Below are 25,581 nucleotides of genomic sequence, written 5' to 3' on the forward strand. Positions count from 1 at the left end.
TCCCGGTGCCTTCGCCCCGCTGGCAAACAAAGGGCAGGAAGCACCTGGCGGAGGCCGAGCCCTGCGTGAACCGCGGGAGGAGGCTCGGCGGCGCCCGGTTTCATTTCTGCTGATGTTGCTTTTCTGATAACCCACAGCTGGGAAATGCCCAACTGCTGCTGGAGGGGCCCCGGGAAAGAGCCAAACAAATGCACACGCACAAATCCAATGATATTTTGATGTGAATCAAGCGAAATCTCCGTGTGGACCTGCAGAGATCCTGTCCTGTGGTGGTCACTGCCTTTGGGTCAGGGCATTTCCCGAGGCTGATTTGGGCTTCGCACCAAGCGTGTTCCTCCAACAGACAGCCCCAAGCACCCCCAGCTCCCAGGAGGACGGACAGACGGCGCTGCAGCTGCACACACACACGCCTGGGCAGCCTGGCATGGCGAGCAGGAACAGCACAGCGCTGGGGACAGGACATTAAAGCCCTTTTTACTCCCCGTAGGCATCAAAAGCTCGACCCAGCACTGCCCATGGTGGGGTTTTGTGGGGGAAACTCATTTCTAGATGGGTGTCACCTCATGGGGACTCATCCTTCCCCCTGGCTGCAGGACGCAGGAGGTGTGTGGCGGTGCAGGCAGGGCCAAAGGGCTGTGATCTCGCCGAGGACACGTCAGGGATGCGTGCTCGTTTATACATCATGCCGATCTCTGATTACAGGGACATTATCTGACCCGGGTTCCTTGAGCCAGGCACTTCCCTGTCCTCCCAGAAACACCCAAATGAAAAAAATAATAATAATAATCCCAGCAGAAATCCAACAAAAAGCAGGGCAGAAAAAGAGCCCAAACTGTAACAGGTGGGAGGTGGGCAGAGGTGGGCGCATTTTTATTTATTTTCCATTTTTCCTGGAGCTGCTCCAGGCACACAGGGAGCACCTGGGTACCTGGGGTGTAACACAGCCGTGCCTCTGCTCGGCCTCCCCGTGCTCCAGAGCTGGTCCTGGGACGTGCTCGGCAACCTCGTGATGGGAAAGCAGGCTGAGGGCTAAGACCCAGCCTCGAAAGGCCTGGGAAGGGCTCAGGGGGATGATAAAGACGCCCCCCTGGTATAACGCAGCGTTCAACGCCAGGTATCGCGATCCTACCAGAAGAAACGCGACAAACAAAATAAAAATAGCAGATGAGTCACCTCTTAAAAGGCTGGCGGGGGGGGGTCTGGTTGCTGTGCCACGGAGCTGACTCCTCGCTAAACGCCGCCCTGCGTAAGAGCTGTATTTTTATCTTGGCTACCGGCGACTCGGATTTTCGAGGATCTCAGCTCTGCTCGTGCTGGCCCAGGCTCCGTGGTTACGGCCCCAAAAATGGGCTGGGGTGCACGGGTTGGGGCAAGGACTGTGCCGGCCCAAACAGGGACCGTGGCACGCTGGCCCGGGCAAGCCAGACAGGGTCTGGCCACCATCAGCTGACTGCAGGAAGCCTTTGAACCTGCGTGACTGCCGAGCTAATCAGCGGCCAAGCGGGACGCCCATTCCTCCCTAACAGCCTCGTTTCACAAGCAGCAGCAATTTGGGCGTGTTTATTGAAACTAATGAAGGGATGAGTTCAAAAAGGAGTGGCTTTGACACAGCACCAACATCAGCCCGCAAATTGCTTTCCTCCTCCTCGAGGAGGCCCGGCGTGATAAAAGCAGGAGGGGAGGAGGTGATTTTGGGCCCGCTGAGTGGGGCCGGGCCGGTGCCCACCCTTGGCAGCGGCTCTCCAGAAAGTCCTCAGCCCTGGGAGCAGCTGGGGTGGGGGACCAGGACCCTGCAGGCTGCAATTCAAGCCCTCCTGGACCTTACAGAAATGTTTGGGCAGGTTTGGGACCAAAGCAAGCACCCACGTGAGCTGATTTGGTGAATTTACTTATATAAGGTCAGCCTGAAGGCCTGAAGCTGAGCACGGAGGTGGGGGAAGGATAGGAGGTGGCCGCCCCCGTCACAGCTCCCTGCTGCAGTCACCAGCCTCAACACAGCCAAAACAGGATCTGTCCTGAATCAGCCCCAGCTGCCTTTGCCATGACCGTCCCCGAGCATCCTCCGCCAGCCCCAACATTTCGATCCTCTGATCTCGCGCCCTTCCTGCCCCGTGGGGCCTGCTGACTCAGCTGGGCCTGGAAGGGCGGCAGGGAAGGCTCAGCAACAGGACTTTGGGGCACCCCACGGGGTCAGCTCCGCTGGGGGCAACCAGGAGCCACCTCTGTGCCATGAATCACCAGCTTCCGAGATTTTTTTTGGTGTTTAGTGTTGGGAAGGAGCTGGCAGTCAGCTCTAGCACCTTGGTGCCCTGGCCGGAGATGGGATTTCCAGAAGCTGCACTGAGCCCCCAATGCCCGGCCCGGAAAAGCCAAGTCAGCACGGGAAGGAGCTGTGGCAGGACACCCGCGGCCCTGCGTTAGTCACTGACATTCCCAGCCCTCCCTCCGTGGGGCTGGAGGGTCAGGCTTCGAGTCAGCACCTTGAGTAAGCAGCTTTCTTCCTCCTCCTCACAGCTGGGTGTCAGCAGCCAGCCACACGTTACCTGAGCCCACAGCACTTGTGGGATTTCGGCTGTGATCCCAACCCTCTTTGTAAGCACACAACAGCTCCCAGGAAGAAGACGAGGCTCGCTGGTACTGCTACATTTTTATTAAAGTAACAAAAGCATACGTCTGTCAAAGGATCTGTACATTCCGTATATAAAAACACTACTATACAATTAGTAACCATCCACTCCCTCCTCCGAGCGTAGCTTACAAACTCTCTACCATTTTCACCAGACACAAAAAGCAGGTCCCGTTCAACAGTCCAGCTTGTTTAACCGGGGAGAGGACCCCCCCCCCGAGACACGCTCCTAAAACACACACCATCCGGCTCTAAAAGTGAGTATCAGGCTTGTAGGCAAAAAAAAGGCAAGAGCACACTAATTCACAGCTTTTACATGGAACCAGCTACAAGAGAAATGGATCGCACCCAGATCCGGGTGGCTTTGAAGCTAACAAGACACCTTTAACACCAGACTCCTCCACACCGGGGACAGAGAACTCGGCTATTTTTGTTTTGTGAGCGGGGGCAGGCTAAGATTAGTGTGTTCCTTTGGTGTGGGCTGCCGTTCCTCACGAGCTCTTTTCTGGTAAGAGGGAGGGAACAGGGTAATAGAGGGGTAAAACCTTAAAACCGCACCGATCGTGACAAATTACAACCCAAGTGCCAGCCTCCAGGAAAACTCCCCACCCAGCCAGGAGCCCAGCAGAGCACACAGCGCTCGTCCCGGACACGTCGCAGCTCTCCTCGGCAGCTCCCCACATAAGCAGATTTTTAAGTGATGACTTGAACTCAGACCCCTTTTCCTTGAAAAAGGAGCTTGCTTTTTGGAAGTTCCCGGGCACTCCCCTCTCGGTGATGTCACCTATTGCACAAGGTCACCGAGGGAAAAGCCCCGGTGCTTCTTTCAGCTTCTGCTTTGGAGATGTGAGAGATTCGAGTGATGCAGAGGGAAGTGATGCAACTTCAGAGCTGCCGCCTATTACTGCTCAGGGACAAACAGATCCTGTTAAAATGTCAAGTGGTGAGTTACCAATCGAGGCTGGTTTTCCAGTTCAGGAAATCGTGATTTGAAACTGCTACAGAAATCTGAACTTACTTTTCCACCTGAAAAGCAGTCCAAGTTGGGGAAGCTATGCTATTTTTAATATTAAAGACAAAGCTAAGAACTGTGGCAGACAGGAGGCTTCCTTCCTCTCCCAGAGCGTTCAGGGTTTTGAAATATATTGCACAATTGTCTGAGAACTTGATTCATCAAAGGCTGGGAAAGAACAACTCTGGTTACGCCAGTCAGCTGCTGGGTCAAGAAAAGAGGAAGGTAAGAGCGTGCTGCGAAACAGCTCGGGGAAAGTTTCGTTAGAACAAACCACGTCAATGCCCTGGTTTTTCAATCACTCCTCCCAGGATCACTGCAGGAGCACCAGCTGGTTAGGAAAAAGGCAACGGACATACAACATCCCGGCAAAGGCTCATTCCCCAGCAGGTAGTTAAAAGTTCTTGGGGCAGCACTGCTGGTTCCCACCCAACCTGTAGTAGCCAGAGCAGTTTAAGGGCCAAATCCTGAGCGACGCTCAGGCAAGTCTCCCTGAATACAAGTACCGCGGGGACTCCACGAGGAGTTCTGCTTGAATGGGCAAAGCACAGGACCAGGCATTAATTGTGCAAAACAGTTGTGTACCAAGAAATAGGAACCAGGTGGTGCCCCCAACAAGGTCTCAGCTGAGCCAGCTCCCAGGGTCAGCCTCTTGCTGAGCACCCAGAGGAGGAAGAGAGGGAAGAGGTGGGAATTTAAAAGCAACACTGACCCCAAAGCACCTGAGCACCCCAGCCTCAGGACTGCAGCAAGCACAGGGGGGCAGAGATCCCCAATACTTCACGATTTTAGGAGAGAAGGCAAGAGAGGATCTGACACCAACCTCTAGGGCACAAGGCAAGTTGCTTCAGCTCTTCCAGAGAAGTGACGCAGCAGGTCGTCAGCACCAGATTAGGCAATTTTTTACATGCAAGAGGCCACGGGCAGGATGTCCAAGCCCTCCAGAGCAGGCAGGCCTTGTAATTCAGAGCTGATTTCAGGGTCTGGAGCACCCTGCCAGCGTGCAGAAAGCTGTGGTGACAGCCAGGTACTGGGGAGCACCAGGAACAAAGAGCACTCCAGTGCCACCACAGCATCTGCGGTATTCATCCTGGGGACCGCCATGGCGCAGCCTGGTGCTCCCCAGCCACCACATCTCTGCCTCGGGTGTTTCACATGGCGAGGACACCCCCAGGGCCCCTCAGCCCAGCAGCAGGCAGGAGATGGAGGGGTTGGAGAGGAGACCGGCCATGCACTGCCCCTTGCTTTGTGCTCCAGGGGGGCAGCCCAGAGCTGCAGCGCTCAGTCGGTGGGTCCAGAAAAGCAAAAGCAGGAGAGGTCCCAGGGCCCCCAGCATCACCCAGCCCTTAGGGCAAGGTTCCCCTGTATGATTTATCCAGGCCACAGAGATCAGATGAGCTGGGAAGTAAAACTGGTGAAGCAAAGATGTCCCTTGTCCCTTCCCCAGCAGTATCGCAACACTTGGTGACAACACTGCTAGGGACCAGGACAGGGAGGAGGTGACATCTCCCCCCACCAGCCACACTTCCCAGCCTACCTCTTCCCCCTCTTCCTCCATTCCAAGGTGCCCAAGTGAGCGAGCCAGCCCACTGAAATTGCCATCCAACACTAATTAGGTAGATATCGGCTTCATAATAAAAACTCATAAGCTTGCAACAGCTTTAAAAAAGGCACCGAAAACACTGCTCCTGTCTGAAGCAGTGCCCAATATTTTAATTTTGGATTTTCTTGGATTTTCTTAAAAAATATAAATAGCTCTTCATTTTAAAAATAGATCCTCAGATGAGGTATACAGTAGCCCGGGTCTTGGCAGTGTAAGGACGTGAGGAGTATTTAGCTGGAGACAGTCATGATGTAGTTTTTGGAAGGGCTTGTGCGACCTAACATCATCTGGTTCTTGCAGGTGAGCATCCCGTAGGAGCTCCCGGGTTTCGTGGCGGTCGCTTCGTACAAGACACAGATGGAGCCGTCCTCCCCGATGCGGTAAGAGACCTCGTAGGGGTCCACCCAGAGCGTGAGCTCGCTGGGCAGGAGCTGGTAGAGCTGCGGGAGGCTGAGTCCGATCTGGCTAGCTGCCTTGCTGATAATGGGGTCCATTTTGTGGTTGATGCGGATGCAGCGGTAGCCGGAGCCTTTGAAGGGTTTCTCGGGAAACCAGTGGTGTTTGTAGTGCTCTGCAAGGGAAGCGATAGGGGGAGAGCGGTGAGCGGGCGTGCAGCCGCCGCGAGGTCTGTGTCCCGCTGCAGTCCCAACGGGGGTCCCACAAAGGCAGAGGGAAGGGAGTCCTCCTTCGGCTGCCTCCATCGGGGACGCCAGGGCAGAGAGTTTGGCTGGTCGGCTGCTGCTTGCTCCCAGGCACGGGGGCGTTGCTCTTCAGGTCCTAAAACCCCCAGCAGGACAGTGCCACGGGGGCTGCAGACAGGACCCCAAAACCTCACCCCAGCCACTTGAGGTGGGGGGGAGATACAATATCAGCGGCACCACCCCACCACGGTCGGGGAGCAGCCTCCGGGTCAGTCTGTGACTCCATGGGCAGGTCGCTGCCCCTTATCTCACCGAACAAACCATCCCGTCTCGGGGCTGATAACACAAAGGCTGTGTTAGGCTGGGAGGGGACGCCCGCACCACCCAGCTAGTGCTGGGCACCGGATGGGGGGGGTGGGGGGCACCGAAACCCCACCGACACAGGGCTGGAGCACCGCTCATAGGGATAAGGCACAGAGACCAGCCTGGGGACACCCCAGTCAAGGCTATGGGGTGCAACCGGGGAAAGAGACACAGAACCCTCAGCTGGGGTCCAGCTCCTCACTTTTGGGGAAGCAGCAGCTGCTCACCCAGGACCCCACAGTGACACGGGTGGGGGACGTGGGTGGGTGCCAGCCCCAGGGGGTCACGGGTGGGCACCCAGGCAAGGCACAAACAGACACCCAGCACCCAAGGGGGCACAGGTGGGTGCTGGGAAAGGTACATGGACGGGTGCCAGCCCCCAAAGGGACAGGGACGGGCACCATGCAGGGCACAAACAGGCACCCAGCACCACGGGGCACACGGCTGGGGAAGGAACACGGGTGGGTGCCGGCCCCTACACGTCCCCGGAGAGAGGACACCGGGTCGGGGCAGCAACACGACGGCCGCGGGGCAAGACCCCCGAGGGGGCTCCGGGTCCTGCCGAGGAGAAGAGCCCCGGGGGGGGCTCGGATCGCCCCGGGGGGGGCTCGGATCGCCCCGGGGGGGGCTCTCACCTGCCAGCGCCTCCCGCAGCGCCCCGCCGAAGACCTGCAGCTGCTGCTCGCTGACGCAGCCCCGCGTCCGCAGGAGGCCGGAGACGAACCCGACGGCGGCGGCGATCTCGGGCAGCATCTCGGGCCGCATCTCGGGCCGAGGGGGGCAGCGCCGGGGGCTCATGGCTGTCCGGTGGGGGGGTAGTCCGGTGTCCCGGTTCGGCTCAGATCAGCCCGGCTTGGGGGTCCCGGCTCGGTTCGGTCCTGCTCTGCTCAGCCCGGCCCCGGCTCGGAGGGTCCCGGCTCGGCTCGGCTCGGCCCGGGGGTCCCGGCTGCTCCCGGCCCGTCCCGGCCCCGCTCGTCCCGGTTCGGTTCACGGGGGCCGCGGGCTCGGCGCCGCGCTTATAGCGAGCGGCGCGGGGAGGCGTCACCGGCGCGGCGGCTGCCATTGGCCGGGGCGGGCGGCGGTATGCAAATAGCGCCTGAGCTCAGCGCCCTGGAAGGAGTGACGTCAGCACGGGGGGGGGCAGTCAGCGGGGGGCAGCGGGGGGGGGGGAAGGGACCGGGATCGGGACCGGGACCGGGATCTGGATCTGGATCTGGATCTGGATCAAGACCAGGACCGGGATCGGGACCGGGATCGAGACCAGGACCGGGATCGGGACCGGGACCGGGACCGGGATCTGGATCTGGATCTGGATCAAGACCAGGACCGGGACCGGGACCGGGACCGGGATCTGGATCTGGATCTGGATCAAGACCAGGACCGGGATCGGGACTGGAATCGAGACCAGGACCGGGATCGGGATCAGGACCGGGATCGGGCCCCGCTGCCCCCCCCCCCGCCCCAAGCAGAGCCCCCCTCCCCTCCCAGCCCCGGGGCACCAGGAGGGTTTTTTTGGGGGGTCCCTTGGGAGAATGGGGTCGGGCAGGGCCCCCCCGGGCTGTCCCTAGCGGTGGAGGGCACCCCGGGTCCTGGTGTCCTTCGTGGTGCTGGGGGAGGTGGTGCCAGGCTCCCCTTGGGTGCCAGGCGCCCTTGGGTGCTGTGCACCCCATGGAGCGGGGGTGCTGGGTGCTGTGCGGGACCCCGGCCCCACAGCCTGGGGGAGTGGGACCACCGGTGCCAGGCTTCCTCCCCTGCCCACCATCAGGTGCCTTCGTGGACATGGACACAGACCCCCAGGCACAGGTCACCCCCACAAAGGGATCCCCGGAGCCCAGTGGCACCACGGGACGGGGCTGGCACGAGGGGTCCTGGTGGTCCACAGGACCCTGGCTCAGCACCGGGGCTCTCTCGGTGCCACTTCTGGGCTGGGTCACCACGGCTCTGCCAGCTGTGACAGTCCCCACCTCTGTCCCCTCTGCCCCCTTGCCCTCAGTCAGGTTGGGGGTGCCACCCGCCACGGGGCACTGCACCTCCCCAGGGGCGCGCGGGCAGGTTTCCATCGCCCAAAGTCCCCCGAGACGCATCGTGGGTCCTTGTACCCTTGTCACCAGGCTCTGGGCAAGGCCAAAGCCTTTCCAGAGATCCCCAAAACAGGCAGGGAGAACTCAGCATCACCCCGGGGGGCGAGGGGGACACTACAACACCCGCCTTTGTCCTCCTGCCCAGGGAGCATTCGAGGCGAGGAGCGAGGGCCCCAGGAGAGCAGGAGGAGGTGGCTGCAGCGCCAGGACGTGTCCCGTCACGGAGCGGGGCGAGCAAGCCGAGGCAGGCAGGGAGCTGAAGCAGGCGTCCTCGGGTGCCTGCATCCAGCCCAGCAGGAGGGGAGAGGAGAACCGGTGCGAGCGGAGCATGGCCCTGCCGCTCAGCAAGACGCGAGCAGCACCCGAAAGCCACTACGAAACGGGGAGCTGCAGCGGCTGGCCCCGCTGCCGGCCCCGCTGCCCAGGATGAAGGCGGCCCAGCCTCTGCTGAAACTGGCCCGAAGCTACGGCAGCGGTAGGAGGCCAGGCTCTGTTCTTGCCTCTGCTTTGATCAGCCCTGAGAGAGTCGGTATCAAAACAGGATGGGTTTTCTGAACGAACGTTCCCTGGCAGAGAGCCGGGGTTGTTGTGAGCCATCGTCTGGCAGCCCCGCACCTCTCCCCGTGCTCCGGGGGAGGATCTGAGGGCTCAGCTCTGGTGCAGCCCCCAGTGGGAAGGGGTTCGATGGCCAGGGCTTCATCTGGCACCTCCAAAGGCAGCGAGTGCAGCTGGAGATGGCAGGACAGGGCATCAGCTCACACAGCTTTGCTCCTGCCCGAGGAGCTGATGCCCTGCGAGCCAAGGCACAGCGGTTCCCAAATGCTGCTCCCATCCTGGCACTGCGTTCGCTCCCCAGAAGGTGCAGGAGGAACGCATGTCCCCAGGCACACCGCCTGCCCCCACCCCATCGTGGCTGCCGTGGGACCCCGCGGGGTCCTGGCCCACCTGGGCACCCCGCTTTTGGCAAGAGCCGTCCGAGAGCAGTCAACAGAGGGGAGTTTGTGGGGCACCTCTTAGCACAGCAGGTCTCCAAGCCCCAATTGTTTTCCATGACTCCAACTGGATTTTTTGAGGCTTTTTGCTCCCAGGGTCTGCAGCTCATTTTATTCACACCTCTGTCTTTCCTCCGTGCAGGCGCTGTGCTTGGGACTTCACACCTGAAGCACAAGGGGATGGCTACGTAGCAGTGTGTAGCCCATAAACAGGAGAAAAGAGTAGGAAAATAGCTTTTGAAATCATAGAAGACGCCGATATAAAAGGTAGTGCCAAGCAGAGGTCTGACCCCGTTTCTTGTTGTGCACGGCTCAGAAGAAAGGCAGCAGCACAGAAGTAGGGTCAAGCCAGCAAGAAGATAGAGCCAAGGGGTCCCCGGGTCCTCCCTCCCCGCTCCATCTGCCGCTCCATTCATCCGCAAAGCACAAGGAACCTGGCAAATCTCTTGCTATAAACCAGATTTGTCTTCGTAAGCTTTGAAATAAACCCGAGGATTAAAGTCTAAGGACTTTTTTTTTTTTTTTTTTAAGTCAGCAACACACATGAAAGAGCGCACGGGTCCATGCGAAGCCCGGAGCACGGCACAATGCGGGGGGAGGTGATTTGTGCTGCAGCAGCAGCCGGGGGCCCCTGGAAGAGGCTGCATAAACACACAGCGCGAGCCCGTCCGCGCAGAGCTTTATTGCTTCGAACACACCTGTGCTGCCAGCCAGCAAACGCCCTCGGAGCGTGTGGGCACGGTCATCGCCGGCGTAAAATTAGGAAGCAAACAAAGCCATCAGCGCAGAAGACACCTTCATGTAAATACACCGGGAAAAGTGAGACCAAACCCGCGACTTTTCTGCCGTGGCAAAGCCCAGGAGGCCCGAGCAGAGCTGGCAGCCCAACTGAGCGAGCAGGGAGCAGGGAGAAGGGGCCGTGCCCCCGGCCAGCAGAAGGATCACGTTAAAAAGCACTTGGATGGCATCGCCCAGACCTGAGTCACCGGACGACAACGGCAGCAAGAGGTGTCCTGTCCTCCAGCCTGCCGAGAATAGCGCTGAGAGCAGGCGCGGTGTGCTCGCCGGTAGGGCTAGCAGAGCTCGCCCAGCGCTGCCCTGGCCTCGGCCAGCAGGTTCCCCTGGTCCCCCCTGCTCCGCAAGTGGATGAAGTAAGCGTGGCACCATCCTCCGAATTCAGGTCCTCCATTTGTTCCTAATCACCGGGGCTCTCCTCGCAGCTTAGGGCCTTTGTCTCGCATGTTCCTAGGGGCTGACACAGGCCCAGCTCCCCCAAATCAGATTGTCTTCGTTAAGCCCTTCCAATAAGAGATTTCCTGTGGAGCTCAAGGGCCTCTAAGTGGGTTACGTGCCCATAACTTCTGGCCCTGTTACAACGAGACGGGCAGGCTTAAAGACGGGGCAGGAGACCTAATGCACGCCTTCCAACTGCTTTGAGGAGCCGGAGAGTAAACAAACAATTAGAAAATAAAATTCATTTTAAAAAGCGAAGTCAGAGCTGCTTTAATGTCATTCTGGCTAGATTAGTTTCCGCCCTGTGTTTAGCTGGAAATGGCTGAGAGCATTTAGATTTCAATTTAAAAAAAAAAAAAGAAAAACACACCAAAACAATAAACCTCGCCATAGCGATCGGCCAGACCAGCTTTGGGACTGGTTGGGCAGGAATGAGGCGTTCAGATAGGCTTCCAAACGCTCTGTTTATCCAAAGGAGGTTCGAAACCAGTCGAGCTGGAAGCTTTACAATAAAAGAGGAGCGTTTGGCTTTCAATCAAGGGTTAAAACTCGGCACGGCCAGACCGAGTTGCTCACGGGGACTTGGGCTTTGCAGGAGTCAGCAGCTCCGGGTGTTTGTGTACACCTAAAAGGCAGCTGTTCCCACGCTCCGCTTTGAGCTGGTAGTTTTGGAGGGGGCACCTTTCTCACCACGGTGGGCTGAAGTTCCTGAGGCATCCGACACAAAACCCGGCTTCTGAATATCCTTCGGGTCAGCCGCCAGTCATAGAGTCACGGAGCCCCCCGTTATCAGCAGCGAAATAGTTACACGCGGAATTAACGTTTTAAATCCTCCCGATTATACGTGTCCCACGGCTTGCTAAATTAGCTGTCACTTCTCCCGGTTGGGTCCCTCCCAATTACCCTAGCGTTTGAGAAGGATTTTAAGGTTAGCCGTGTGGATTTGGGAAGGCGAGGGCTGGCTGGCTTTATGTTAAGGGGAAAAAAAAAAAAAGGTCTCTCTTCTGAACTGTAAAAATAATAGATGGACTGGCCCCGTTCAAATCTCATTATCTGGCTCTGCCGGAGAAGGCGCAGACATCGGGATCGTGCTGCCAGCAGCCACCTGGTTGCTAGCACCGGGTAAGCGCAGTCACTGGGAATCCAAGGGGAAAAAAAGCCCAGGGGTAAGCAGGGCTGGTGTGTTTAATCATGGCTGTAATTGGTAACCCGGGTCTGACCCCAGAAACAGGCCTAGCAGGCAGGGTAAACAATAAAGCAAGAGTCTGATGCCCAGCCTACACTTAGAGCTAATAAGTCCTTTCAAAACACGCGGTTGTGAAATAAGACTGAGCGAACCGTGTGAAACGCATCGGAGAGGGGGAAGGATAGGGGCAGCCAACAAAGCCTCTTTAACCTGTTAGCTCCCTGGGTTGGCCCCTGGTTTTGCAGCACGCACGGGTTCCCGGCAGCCCAGAGCCCAGCCAGGAGAAGCGCTGAGCATCTTCTCGCCAGGCCGAGCTCCTGGAAGCTCACCAGCCCTCGTGCCTCCACGGCGTGCGCTGTGCCGTGCCCCCTGCCACCTATTTTGGGGCCTGAATGCGTTTTGGCAGCCGGGTCCTGTGCTGGGCCTGCCTGTGCCGCCTGTAACCAGCCGCCCTCCCTCCACCAGCACCCGCAGCGTGGACGGGACATGCGGAGACACGCCTCGGGCATGTCGGGGCAGCTCCGTTTGCAGGCTCTCAGGACGCCAAATATTCCCCTCTGCCCCATCTGCAGAGGGTACGGGGGCTGAGGGCTGGATGCCCTCCAGCGTTTGAGCACAGCAGCTTTTGTAGCACGAGCCCGGGGCTTCAGCGACTGCCCGCAGCGACCCAGGAGACGCCTTCCTCGGAACAACCTCCCTCTGAGCCTCCTTCTTTATTGCAGGCCGTTGTTTCCTCATGGAAAACAACCTATCTGACCTGCTGCGAATGTCACATCTGTTCGGGAGTATTTTAGGAAGCAAACATTGCTGCACTCGAGGGAGCTGCAACCACAGTAATTGCTTTTTCTTCGAATTTCTGAGGACTTTGGGCCTAGTTTTCCAGCGGTGCTGAGCACTCGCTGGCTCCAGCTGCCTTAAGTGCACTCTGGAGGTTTTCTCCTTGGCCTTACTAGCTTCTCGCTGAACCCATGTTGACAGAGCCTTGTGTAAGGAGACATTTGCTCAAAGCCCGACCTTACTGGCTGGGGGAGAAGCCTCAGACAATAGTTCCTCTCGAAGCTGCCATGTCGGGGAAGGTATGTCGATGACCTCACGCTGATTTCACAGATGGTTTCCTGTTCTCTGCATTTGGTTATTGTTTTTTTCCACATCCTCTTTGCAGGATGCCACTGCCTCCGCCTACCTCTGTTCCTGTCGAACAAAGCTGGAGGGGGTTGAAGGGGGCAAGAGAAGAGGTCCGGCAGGGCGCTCAGCGCGGCGGCGGGCCCAGAGCGGGGTGGGGATGGAGGACTTTGCACGGGCAGGTCCAGAGAAAGTCTCCAGCTGTAAAGCCTGGAACGGGCAAGTTAGCTCCCGAGATAAAATTGAGTTCAGAGCCCTGGCTTGCTCTCAGAAATGGAGCAAGGATCAGTGGGGCTCCGGGAGGAAGGCAGCGTCCCGCTCCACCCCTCTGCCCTCCAGCAGCCCTTGGCGCTGCCACGTCCCCGCAGCGCAGCAAGGTGAACAGCTCGTGTGAGACGCGGGTGTGTGCACAGTGCCCTTATTGCAGCACCCCGGGGTGTGTCTGCCCCAGAAAGTCCCCGAACACATACTAGCTCCAGTCAAAACATGATTTTCCTCCCCGTAGCTGGGGATAGGTAAATACACCAGCAACCGGTGGCGAACCCACCAATGCCACGGGACGCAGGAGTCAAATCATCCTCAGCACGGCCACACGAGCTGGGATTTAGGCTCTAAGGAAGGGTAGGCAGCTGTGAGGGCTGGAAACGGAGCCCTAAGAGATGCTGGGTCTTGCTCAAAGCCACAAAGGCGAGGCACGGGGCCCCTGCTGCGAGCTGCAGGCCCCGGTGCTGCAGCGCCTGCATTCCCCAGGGCTTTCCAGGCAAAGCTCCCTGCTGGGGCCTATCTCACACCCCTCCTTCTAGGGCAGGCCAGAGGGCTATATATAGGGCTTTCACACTTCACTCCAACGTAGCCGTGCTACGAAAAAGGGATTTTTCTTTTCTTAGAAATGAGAAGTTCAGAAAAACCCTCTGGCTGAAACCACGAGACGGGATTTTTTAAGTGGTGAGAACGCGGCTCGTCTGCCAAACTCCGGCTCGGCCGGGGAGCTACGCTGCGACGAGCTGCCAGAGCAGCACGTTGCCGAAATCTGCGTTTATTGCTTATAAAGCATTAATGCAGGATAACGTGCCTCGCAGCGCCATAGCAACCCCAATCGTCGGCAGCAAAACAAGGGCAGGAGCACCGAAGGCACCGTTGCTGTAGCAGCCGCTAAGTGAATTTACCGTCCCTGTTCGGAGCCGCCTGACGTCTCGGCACCGGGCGGGGAGTCTCTGCGGGGCTTGGGGCTGTTTTCTGAAAGCCCACGAAGAGCAGCTGGTTTACCCACACTTGAGAGGAGAAGAGGAGACGGTTACAGATTAAAGTGATTTCTATTGCAGCATCAGGGACCTGAGGTACCACCACTCGGTCCTTTGCTGAAGGGTTCCGTAGGACATACAGTGTCAAAGAGAAATGGGATCTTTCTGGGAAGATCTGTGTTTTCCCACAAGGCTGAAGAGATCAAGCCTGTCCCATGCAGACTTCAAAGCGTTAGCGTGGCTGGTGCTGCTAACAGGAGAAAACAAGCAGGTCCAAAACTTCCAGATTTTGGCCTACACCAGCACTGTTACAACCAGTCAATTCATTTATGTCAACCTGACCTGGCCGTGGCTAACTCCAGAATCTCCTGGCCATCACAAGCTATGGGTCTGGCTGCCCTTCTCTCCCTCCCCACCAGTCCTCGTCTTGGTCCCCAGCTCGACTCCACGGCATGGATTATGTCAGGTTTTATCTATAGCTGCTCCACTGACAAAGCTCTGCCCGATCCATCCATCTCCCCGTGGCCTTTATGTGCCCAGACTGCAAATCCCCAGGGACTTGTGTCTCACAGCCATCAGGAGCTGCAGCGCGCAGATGGTCCAGGCTGCAGCGTGGGAGAGACGGGACACTGGGAGAAGGTCCTTGGGGTTCTTCTCAGGCTACACCCACAAATATGAAAGAAGCCCGTGCTTCCCAGAGCCCAGCAAACCTCCCAAGCCCTGCAAACATCAATTAGCGCACAAAGACAGCCCAGATAAAGCAGGGCAACACCCTAGCAGAGCTTAGATCTGGGTGGTGCCCTTTCCCAAGAGGCAGGCTGATCCCCGCGTGGAGAGATACCTCCCGAGTAGCAGGTGGACTCTGCAGGACCGCTCTAGGCTGTTCCCAAGGATTCCCAGCCCTCCCCGGCAAAGCCGGCTAATTGGTTTTTGGTGGGTGCTGCACCTGCGCAGGGGGAGGCAGGCGCAGGGTGTACCGCATGCAGCCACCCTCGGGTGCTTCCCAAACCTCCCCTCTAGCCACGATGCCGCACGCCCCGGCTCTCCCTGAGCAGCACGCGGCTCCTCTGTGCCTGCAACAAAAGGCAGCTCAGCACCAGAGCAGAGACGGAGCTAGCGGCTCCCTCGGGAGGGTTTGGAAGGAAGGAGAACGCAGCAGGGCTGAGGTGATGCTGGTCCCTTCCGTGCTAGATGACTTCCTCACCACGGCACGCAGCAGTCCTGAAGAGCAGCCCTTTGCTCCCCAAATCCTACGGACCTGGGCGAATGCCCTCCTCGCTTCGGCTCGCTGACTTCTTTTACTGCTGCCTCGCAGGCTTCAGGGGGGGAAGCCGATGTGGTTTTCTTCATTCGACCTGTTGCAGAAGTCCCACAGAAAGTTTTGTTATTCACGGAAGGTCAGAGAGGCCGGACTCGACCAGATGCCTGGCCTGGGAGCTGGAACTCGCCCTGCGCTGCCAGGGTGTGTGCAACCAGGGAGGGAAGGAGGGAGTTGGCTAGTTAGTAAAGTAGGGGTCATTTACTTAAAAATCTGGGTTTAGGCATGGCTTTGGATTGTACACAGAGTTCATCTGGGTTTGGTTCCCAGGTTTCAGGTTAGAGCCACATCTATTACTCACACAAGCAGCACATAAGCTCTCTCTTCGTATTTCTGCATTTCAGCAACAACCGAGGCTTCAGCAGAGTCTCTGGGGGCATTTTTCCACTTATATTTAAAGGAATTAAAGCAGTCGTGATTTTATCTGTGTACATTTGAGGAGAGGAGGTGGGGTCTGGATTCCTGAGCCATTTTCAGGTCAGACCTTGGTGCCTGTCCAAGGCCTTGCCCTGTTGCTCAATTCCTGCGCAGGACTTCAGTCTCCCTTTACAAAAAAACAGGAGCTTCACGTAGGAGCTAGGTTTGGAATGAAACTGGCACATTTTAACCTGCTTAAGCTAAACATAACATCGACGTCCTGGAAATGGCCTCCGGGAGGCTGCCCCTGAGGCATGGCAGGGCTGTGACGGTCAAAGAGCTGGCCTCGAGGACTCTGCCAGAGCTGGGACCAGGCCACTTCAGTCCTGCCCGTGCTGACCAGCATTCCCCAGAGCTCCTTGAAACGATCGTCCTCGTCATGCTCATCACCAGCTCAGGCTATAATTAATGCTTTGGGAGCCCGGTTACCCTGCAGCCCTGCCCCACCCCACCCAGCAGTAATGGCAGGGACGGTCCCACTCCCACCCTAGGCAGCTATGTTCCCGTCTCCCACAGGGAGGTCAGCGAAGCTGTCCGGGATCTCTCAGCACCTCTGGAATTCGAGCAGGCACTGAAAACCAAACGGGGTGGCTAAGACAGGCCAAGAACAACGGCTGGAAATGCAGCACGTGGGCACCGGTCCCCGCGAGGTGACAGAGGAAAAGGCTGTGCAGAGGAAACCCCGAGAGCCACGGTGCCTGGGAGGATGGAGAGTGGGGCGAGCTGTGTCACAGGGGGAACAGCTGCTGGGTTGCAAAAGAAACAACAAGTTCACCTGCTGGCATCCCCCGCTGGGCACAGCAGTCCCATGGAAGACCTACCTTTGGAGCAGGGCTCTCGAGAGAGGCTCTGGCAGCAGCAGGGCTTTGCAGTCACATTCCTTAGGAAACAAAAGGAGGTTTGGAAAAACAATAAGCCATTTTCCCCTCCCTATACTGAGTCTTGGCTGAGGCCATGCTGAGTGAATTATACGTGGAGCTCTGTCAGGAAACCTCCCTCCCAGCTGGGAACGTGCAATCCAATCTGCCAGCAGCCAAGACATCAGCATGGGCCAGGGATGGGGGACAGAGGGGCCAGGCAGAGATCAGAGCCCCTCTGATAGAGCAGGATGCATCCTGCAGCTTCCCTGCACAGCCTGGGCACCCCGGGCCCCTCATCTCAGCGATGTGCCCACCTTCCCGGGGTACCCCAAGGACTACAAGACTGGAGGGCCAGGTCTGCCAGGACTTGCAGCAAAACCTGGCTATGTTGAACTGGGAGAGAAAACTGCAGCTGGCTGGGGCACAGACCTGGGAACTCTAGTCAGAGTTCAGCAGATTTATTAATTTTCGTTATAACAGGGTCCTCAACTGCCCCATTAAAGTGCCTTTAATATAGTATCCCGCAAAATTAGTTGACAAGGTAAGGTGCTATTTCTTCCCTTCCCCTCTATTTCCCAGAAGGTAAACTGAGTCACGGGAAAGCAAAATGGCATGCCTGGGGCAGGCCAGCGGTTTGTGATGGAGCCAGGAGCTCAGCGGGGATGTTCCCCCAAAGCTCAGGCTCCTTGCCCCCAGGTCATCCCCTTTCTGTTTGCATTGTCCCCAGCGGCTCCGGGACAAGATGAGCCTGATGTGAGATGTGAGAGCCTCACGGAGGCACAGCACATCTGCAGCTAAGATCTTTTGCCTGCCGTTCCAGCCATCTGCTCTCCCTGACTGTACTCAAGTCTGGATGTGAAGTCTTGTTTGGTAACCCAAGATTTGAAATGTAATGTTCGTGCTGTAAGAGCTGCCCCAAAACAGATCACCAGCGTTTGGGGAACCTGGATCTCAGCACTGGGGATGTCATGGCTGTGTAAAACAGGAGTTGCAGGTCACGAAGTCATTTCTGCCCCCCAGCAACACTGCTGCGCTAGGGGAGCTCCTCGGCTCCTCCTAATCCTGGCGCACGCTCATCCCTGCTGTCCCCACGCTCTGCTGCTTACAGGCTGGGTGCCCCCAGTAGCACACGCGCTGGGGTGGCTCTTGCAGCTCGCTCAGAAGAAGGTGAGTGAGTTATCACCACAATGCTGCTAGAAAAAGGCAGGAAGGTGAGTGCTGACAGTATCCAACCAGGTTTTCTTACTCACCGAGATAGCTGGGCTGCTCAGACAGCAGCCAGGGCAGCACCGTGAGCTGCAGCCTGTCCCACCACACAAGGTGATGGCCACTCGTAGCTGCAGCTCACACTTCTGCGGCCTCCAGTACTGGACCCTGTACATCTATCAAGGCATTTGTTGGAGGTTCCCAGGGTTCGAGAGCTAACTACATCCCTGGTACCCACTGTAAGGAGTGAAGTGGGGCTGCAATCCCTTACTGCCCAGCTCTGCGGTGTGTGTTTGGGGTGGCGTGCCTCCGAGCTGGCCTGAGAAGCAGCTGAACAAGCACAGCGGGGTTGGTCCTGCTGCTGGCACCCACCTGCTGTGTGTTTGCAAAAGCAACTCTCTGCTCACTCTGTGCCTCAGTTTCCTGACACACGTGGACGCTTGCCTCTGATTATGAAAGCACCTGGAGACTTCTGTGCCTGAAAAGCTGTACCTCTAGTGAAGGAGCTGGGAATGCAGCGATGAGACCATCACCTTTTATAGATGGATGCTGTGGTGTCCTTACAGAAAACGCTGTGCAGGAGGGAAGAGAGGGGAAAGTCACCTTCCAGTTTGCCAGCAGCAACAAGCCCTGCGAACACAAGGCACAGGACTGTTTTGTTATGGTCCCTGCGGAGCCACGGGCCGTTCTCAACCCAGATCCCGGACACTCGGTACGGAAATGGCCCCGTGGAGCAGGAAAACATCTCCACGTAGCCCATAACTCCCGGCTGATAGGGCCCCAGGGATCGCCAGTCCCTCCTGCGCCTCCAGCTCTCACCGTGATAACCATGTCAGATTTGCTTCGTATACAATGCCCTTGAAATCTGTGGAGGCTGGAAAAGTAAACAGACCTTAAAAGGGGCTGAAATTCCTGCTTTCCACTCCCTCGTTCTCAAGAGTACTCCTGAGTGAAGCAGCTTTTGCAGAGACCAGGCAACCGAAGGCCCTCTTTACGATACAAAGCAGCTAATAATAACCCGTGCACCCTTCACCCTGCCTGCTCCAGAGCCCAGGAGAGCCCTTGCTTGGCGATTGCACCCGTTTGTCTGCCATAAATGGTTGTTTTCCCTCTTTTTAGCAAGGCCGCATTGTGCCCGAACTGTTCCGTTCCACCATCAGAAATTCCAGCTCAGAATTGCCAGTGCTTGAGATCTCATCACAAGTCTCCTCGGGTTGGATGCTTTTCTTCCCCTCCTGCGAGGGGTGAGCGTTTAATTAAAAAAAGGTTGTTGCTAAGAAGAAAACTGAAAACACGAACTAGCTCGGTGCATCCATGTGAAGGGCTGAACCATAGGAGTCAGCTGAAATGAGCAGAGAAAAAAGAATAAAGCATAAAATCAGACGTCAGTTCTGGAGGACGATGTGTGTCTTGGGGAGGGGAGAGGGGAGATGACCCAGTGTGATCCTAAACCCCTTAGAAATGACCAAAATCATTAAATTAACTGACATCCCTGGAGCTCCCTTGGGCAGATGCTAGCATTGCAGAACACTAGGCCTGGTGAGGTGGAGGGAGCAGACATCATAACACCGCACGCTGATACCTCAGCCTTTCCCCACACCCTGCGCTGTCCCAGAACGAGTTCAGAGCCCTCTCAGCTTTCCTTTCACAAAGGGAAGGTCTCAGCTCTGCGTAGACTGGAACACGTGCATTGGAAAACACCCCAGATGTACAGGTACATGCTGCTGGCAAGTTAGAGGAGGATCTGGACAAGCCCAAGAGCAAACCCGTGCCCTGTGGGCATCTCTGCTGCCTCGGGGACAAAAATCCTTCGTGCTCATGACGCCCCCTCCTCGAAGCACAGACACAGTGAGAAGGGCTCTGCCTGCAAAGTGGGGGTGGGAAATGAGGCAATTTTTTCCAACCTACCACTTCCTACAGCCTCTGAATCGTAATACCGTCCTTCCTAGTTGGGCCGTATCAGGACTGGTGCTGGCGTTCAGTTATCACAGCCAGGTCCGGGCTCACATTTCCCTGGATGAGAGCAGAGTGACTTCAGATTCAGAGCTGAGATGCAGATTAGGATCTGGCGTGCCTCAGGCATTTTGCTGATTGAGCAGAGGTCAATCTTCAGGCAGGGAAGGGATAAAATGGCTTCAAGGAACACGGCAGAGGGCTAGCAGAGAGCAGAGGGTTGCCTTTATTCTCAAAAGTACAGGACCTAAAGGAGGAGCCTTGTGGTGTTTGCAGCAGAACTGACGTGCCTTCCACTACAAACAAAACACTTCAAGGAAGTCTGTTCGTGTCAGCACCATTTTCTTGGGAAGATTTCCAGACCCTGGGTGGAATTTCTCATCAAAAAGAGAAAGGAGAACAATGAGCAAGCAAGCCTGTGCCTAGAGCAACCCACGCTCCACCTGTGGAGGGAGAGTTCTCCGAGTCAAGCCCCACTTCTGGCAGGTCACATCTGAATCTGGGTCACTCGCATCTTGGGTCTCAGTTTCAGCCCGTCAGAATAGAAACACGATATGAAACTCCCTTTTTGAAAGACGGAATTAAAAAAAAAAAAAAAGAGCACTTCTCCAGCCAGCTGTTTCTCAGCAGGAGCAGAACAATAATGTCCACTTCAAAGATGCCACCTAAGACACACCTAGGATGAGTGCTTTAGAGACATGTGAGCAGGTAAATCATTTGAAGGGGCACCTTGGGCCCTATAACCGCCCCTGGGTATGCTAAAAATTGCCCACAATTACTCTGTGGGGTGCTTACCTTACATAATTGTCTTAATTATACGGGGCTGCCTAATTACACTCGATGCAGCTTGAACTAAGCAAAGAAAGGAATTGCACATGGGAGAGAAAAGATTCTGACCAAGCGTTGACCAACATGAGAAAAGCAGAAGGATTCCTCAGGGACCCACTTTGCATCTCGCCCCGTGACCCTGCTGAACAAGTTTCCACCGTGCTGCGATAAGATTAGGGACCGGGGTGTGACCGTCCCTTATGGCAGCACGGCACTGAAGCTGGCGGAGCCGCTGGGAGGCCCTGGGCTCCGGCTGGCCTGGGGTTGGAAAGGGACTTTCCAGCCGGGATGTGCATCCCACAACAGCAGCACCGTAATTGTCCTTCATTTGGGGCTGTTGATGCAAGGGTAGAAAGCTGTTCGCTGATTAACTGTCTCCTCCTCACAGCTCTGTAACCTTGGTAGCCTGATTTATTTATTTATTTTTTTAACTACGCCACATAGGCACGGAGCAGAGCCGTCTTATCGAGCAGCCACCCACGTGAAAGGAGGAACTTTGCAGCCTACAGCCGTGTCAGAGCTGGAGGGAGGGCAGAGAGCAAAGCCTTGCCAGGCAGAGCTGGAGCAAAGCCTTGCCAGGCAGGTAGGACGCATGCTCTGGGGGCCTTCCTATGGATTCTGAGCCTAGCTTGGGGTATTCCCCGAAGCCGAGGAGCTGTCAGGTGGAGATTTGACGTAAAACTATCTTAGAGACTTGCTGTAAAGTGTCCAGATGTCCAAATGTGCATGCACATGAATAAGCAACTCCAAATAACACACCGCTTTCAGTGTGCTCTGATCCAGAACTGGTTTCTTCCCCCTTTTTCAGGCACCTGAAAGCCCCCAGCCCAAGCTGCAGGTCGAAGTGTTTTGGTTCTGCTGTGCTGGTTCTCCCCCGCAATGTGCAGCCTTTTTGAATCCCCAGAAGTGCCGCAGTTCAGGTGCTGCCTCAGGACATGAAACTGCTAAGTTTTGTAGAAGTGGACTGATTGTTTCCATTTCAAAACCCACAGCGATACAGCTGCATCACACAAGTTGGAACGGGGGAGTGCCATCGGAGAAGAAAATCTAAATATAACCGTGGAAGAGCATTCCACTCGAATTAATTATCAGCAGTGAAATAACATTTTTAAAAAAGAAAGGGAAAATATTGTGCTGAGCTGAGAAAAAGAGGGAGATCTGCCAGTGCTGGCGTGTGTTTATCCTGGGCATTGTTTAAGCTCTTAGTGCTAAATTAGTGACAGAGCCCAGCTGTTCCCGAATCTCAGCCCTCCTCTCTGCTCAGGCCAATAGATTTCGCTCTAGCCGGAGCCCAAAAAAGGACCGTATTTCCCTTCCCGGCTGCGCCTGACGTGGCCTGGCCGCACACGTCAGCAGGATCGGCTCCCCAGCAGGAAGCTGGCAAGAGCTTCTTAAAAACAAGTGACGTAGGACACGGCCACGCAGCTCGGTTCAACCCTCCGCGCGGAGGGCAGAGCAGCGCGGGGATGTGGAGCAGAGCCATGCTTCCAAAGAAGGAGAGCCTGCACGCCTCTTCCCGTGGCAACACAGGCACAGCAACAGCCTGCCGAGCCTGCCGCGTCGCTGCCAGGAGTGCCAGGGCTCGTGGCGGTGTGGTGGCGCTGGCAGGTTTTGAAGATTTGCTAGAGATAGGCGCAGGAACAAAGGGGTACCTGTGGGAAGCATGTTCAGGGTGCCTGGGTGCCTGAAGGGGTGACGGCAAACAGCCCGTGAGTTAGGAAGGAAGGGAAAAGCAGCACAGATACCAGCTTGGGTCTGCGAAGGGGTTGGTGCGTCCCTGCTTCGGACGGGACAAGGGTGTGTGCGTTTCCCTGCGGGGAAAACAAAGGGTCAGCAAATGAAAAGGAAGCCCCTTCACACACCCCTCTGTTTGATCAGCGAGCAGAAACGACTGCTGTTTGAAGAGTATTTTAAGACAGATGCTTCTACTTCCACTTCCTCCTCCACCCCCTGAAAGACCTGGCAGCCTTTCAAGGCTCCCTCTGCAGTGGAGCAGCCACAGGAGAGCCCCCGAAGTGGAAGGCAGGAACAGGAGATTAAACCCAGGCCAGTGCCCTCCCTACCCCAGCTTTTTCCACTCCCACGCCCCGCTGCAGAGGCCGGCCAGCATGCAGGCGCTGAGCAGAAATGCGTTCACACGCTAGAAACCTGGTGCTTCCTTCCCTGCAGCGTGGCCCTGAGTAACGTAAGTAATTGGTAGTCTCTTTGATGAATTTCACTTTTACTGCTTTCAAGTTAGCCACAGTCCTCAGCCTGCCTGGTTTTTCTCTTATGTCTGCAATATTCACAATTATTTGCTGAATACACTCGGAGTGACACTAGTTAGCAGACTGGGGCTTGTGAATGCAAGCTGTCTTTAGATATAATCGGTGCAGCCAGCTGGCTGCACTAGGTGTTTCGGTTCCTACCATGATGAAGCACCCAGTCTCCTGTCCCCAGGCCACACGGATTCTCCCACAAAGTGCTGACAGTGACCCAGCAACACCACGAGCCGTGCCAGCCCTCTGCTTCGTAGCACCACAGTCCAAAGTGCAGAGCAGCAGCACAGCCACAGAGCAGGAAGCTTTGCACAGCAGAGCTGGTAGCTCAGCCACATTCCCTTGCAATGGAAGCCCCAGCTTAGAGCAGCTGAGATAATCATGCTGACAGCCTACACCATCAGTGGGAAAAAGCTACTGATGCAAATGTATGCTGGAAGAGATCTGGACTGGTCTGCGCTGGTTCTGCAGTGCAGAAGCCTCCCGTAGCAATTAGCGAACAGAAACAAGCGAGCTTTCAGAGGTGCCTGTGGGTTTAGCACGCCAGCAGCTCGGACTCCGTGCGGAGGAGGCAGAGAGCTGATCATCATCCTTCCCTCCAGAGCTAGCTCCAAACTGACTTTATGCAAGCAGCAACTCGCCAGCCAGCAGCACACAGGCCCCCGGCCACCAGTGCAGACCCAGGCTTAAGCCCACGCTGTGCGTGCCCTCGATGTTCTGGGTGCTGCGTGCCCTCGATGTGCCGGGTGCTGCATGTCCCTGATGTGCTGGGTGCTGCATGTCCCTGATGTGCTGGGCACTGTGTGTCCTCGATGTTCTGGGTGCTACCTGCCCTCAGTGTGCTGCCTGCCCTCAGTGTGCTGCCTGCCCTCGATGTGCCGCATGCCCTCGATGCGCCCCATGCCCTCGATGCGCTGCATGCCCTCGATGCACTGCATGCCCTCCATGTGCTGCATGCCCCCGCTGTGCTGCGTGCCCTCGATTTTGCGTCAGGCCAGCCGGCAGCAAGGATCAGCTTGCAAGGCACGGATCCGATTGCAGCTTGGCTCGGCCGAGGGCCATGCTGGCTGCTCCCTGTGCCCCCAGGGTGCGTCACAGCCCGCGGCAGGCCCTGCGGCATCGCCCCATGGCACAGCACCCAGGCATCCACCCCTCAGCCCCGGCTCTGCAAACCCAGCTGGGTGCAGGGCCGCTGCTGGGGGAGATACCTGGGGTTGTTCCTGCCCACTCTCCCGGGAAGCAGCTGGAGCCGTCTCCAGCATGGGTCTGACCGGGGTCAGGGGCTGCACGGCCTCTCCCCGTAACGCCTTGCACCAAACACATTATTAGGACAAAATTCTGAGCTGACCTCGGGCGGTCTCTGGATCATCTCCCATGCTGGAGCTGAAGACGCCGCCAGGGCCGTGTCTGCGTTTGGCTCGCTTCCATTTGGTGGAGCTGAGTGTGTGTCCGTGTGCTTGGGAACTGCTGAGCGCTGTGCTCGTGTCACCGTGCCTATCTGGGGCTCTAACGTCCTGGCCAAGTTCGCTCACAGCTCAGAAACTTTCTGCCTTGGTTGCTTGTACTTTGTCTTGGCTCTGAGGGAGCAGAGGAGGGACTGCCTCCCCGTTCGTGGCCCCTTGTACTCTTCACACCCTTAAAAGCAATTAGCTGCCAACCCTTGAGATCTCACATCTTGCGATTTCTTAAAAAGTTGTAAACACCTTGGCTTCATTCCTGAGAAAATGGGCGGAGTGGTGGTAAGCCCCTTAGTTACATGACCCCTTAGGTCACGAAGGTTTTTAGGCAAAACTTTACCCTCCGTTGGCATTAGTCACTGTTCAGGGAATGCGATATACCAGCTAAAGATGTCCTCTGTGCTGCCCCGGAGATGGAAACCTTGAATGGGAAAAAGAACGAAGACGCAGAGCAAGATAAAACCCCATCCCGGCAGTATTTTGAAACAAAACTGTTCTTTCAAAACAAGGCCAGTATCTGATGAAGTGCAGGGACAAAGATAATGCCTCTGTCTAGAATTAAGGACATGTTTCACCCTGTTCAGGAAAGCCGAACAAAGGGGTCAGACTGACTTCTGTGCTATTTTAAGCATTTTAGGTTAAAGGTCATTTAGAGCTGCTGCGTAAGTAGTGGATGTTTTATTTAAAGGCTGTTTGCTTGCTAGAATTTCTAGGGCCCCCGAACGCTGTTGCATTATTTTAAAAGCCTTTGTCATGCTAATGTAGCAAGGACACTCAGGAATGGGAGAGGAGCAAACACCCTGGTGCTGGTGGTGGGAGAGGAGCAAACACCCTGGTGCTGGTGGTGCGTGAAGGTCCACATACCCTGGGCTCAGACGTGCACACATTTTTCTCGTTTGGCTGCAGCGTGGCAGCCAGAGGCGCGGGGTCAGCTACTCCCCTGCACGCAGACACCCTCCTGCCTGCCTGGGTTGTCTCAGCAACAGTTGCTTCAACGCTCTGTTGTTATGTCCTGTAAATGTTTAATGGGAAGCTTATCTCTCTTACCTATACAGATGGCTCAGGTTATTGAGCTTGTGTGCAAGGATTAATTGGAAATGGGCAGATGTCAGCTAACCAGAAAAAGAGCTTAATATGTAAGTAATTAGATGAGCTGGGATGCTGGTGAGGGGGCGAAGCCACCT

General features: G+C 56.5%; 2 protein-coding genes across 4 annotated transcripts; both read right to left on the reverse strand.

The window, feature by feature from the left end:
• Positions 1–2,634: 2,634 nt before the first annotated feature.
• On the reverse strand, positions 2,635–7,245 carry BTG2 (BTG anti-proliferation factor 2). Its single transcript, XM_083812680.1, has 2 exons — positions 6,881–7,245; positions 2,635–5,812 (listed from the first exon to the last, which is right to left on the reverse strand). Exons 1-2 carry the CDS (start codon positions 7,041–7,043, stop codon positions 5,472–5,474), a joined length of 504 nt encoding a protein of 167 aa, XP_083668806.1. The 5' UTR covers positions 7,044–7,245; the 3' UTR covers positions 2,635–5,471.
• Positions 7,246–14,021: 6,776 nt separating this feature from the next.
• On the reverse strand, positions 14,022–24,422 carry LOC310887138 (uncharacterized protein; the record flags this gene model as incomplete). Of its 3 annotated transcripts, XM_083812715.1 has the most annotated exons (5): positions 24,289–24,411; positions 18,435–18,531; positions 16,657–16,715; positions 15,305–15,455; positions 14,022–14,130 (listed from the first exon to the last, which is right to left on the reverse strand). In XM_083812715.1, exons 1-5 carry the CDS (start codon positions 24,314–24,316, stop codon positions 14,022–14,024), a joined length of 444 nt encoding a protein of 147 aa, XP_083668841.1. In that variant the 5' UTR covers positions 24,317–24,411. The 3 variants fall into 3 exon arrangements, 1 of the variants encoding a protein (XP_083668841.1); XR_014575664.1 differs by lacking the exons at positions 14,022–14,130; positions 18,435–18,531 and having other exon boundaries at positions 14,159–15,455; positions 24,289–24,422; XR_014575665.1 differs by lacking the exons at positions 14,022–14,130; positions 18,435–18,531 and having other exon boundaries at positions 14,159–16,715; positions 24,289–24,422.
• Between the last annotated feature and the right edge of the window lie 1,159 nt (positions 24,423–25,581).

Source organism: Anser anser, assembly GCF_964211835.1.
Source record: "Anser anser genome assembly, chromosome: 27".
Classification (NCBI taxonomy): domain Eukaryota; kingdom Metazoa; phylum Chordata; class Aves; order Anseriformes; family Anatidae; genus Anser; species Anser anser.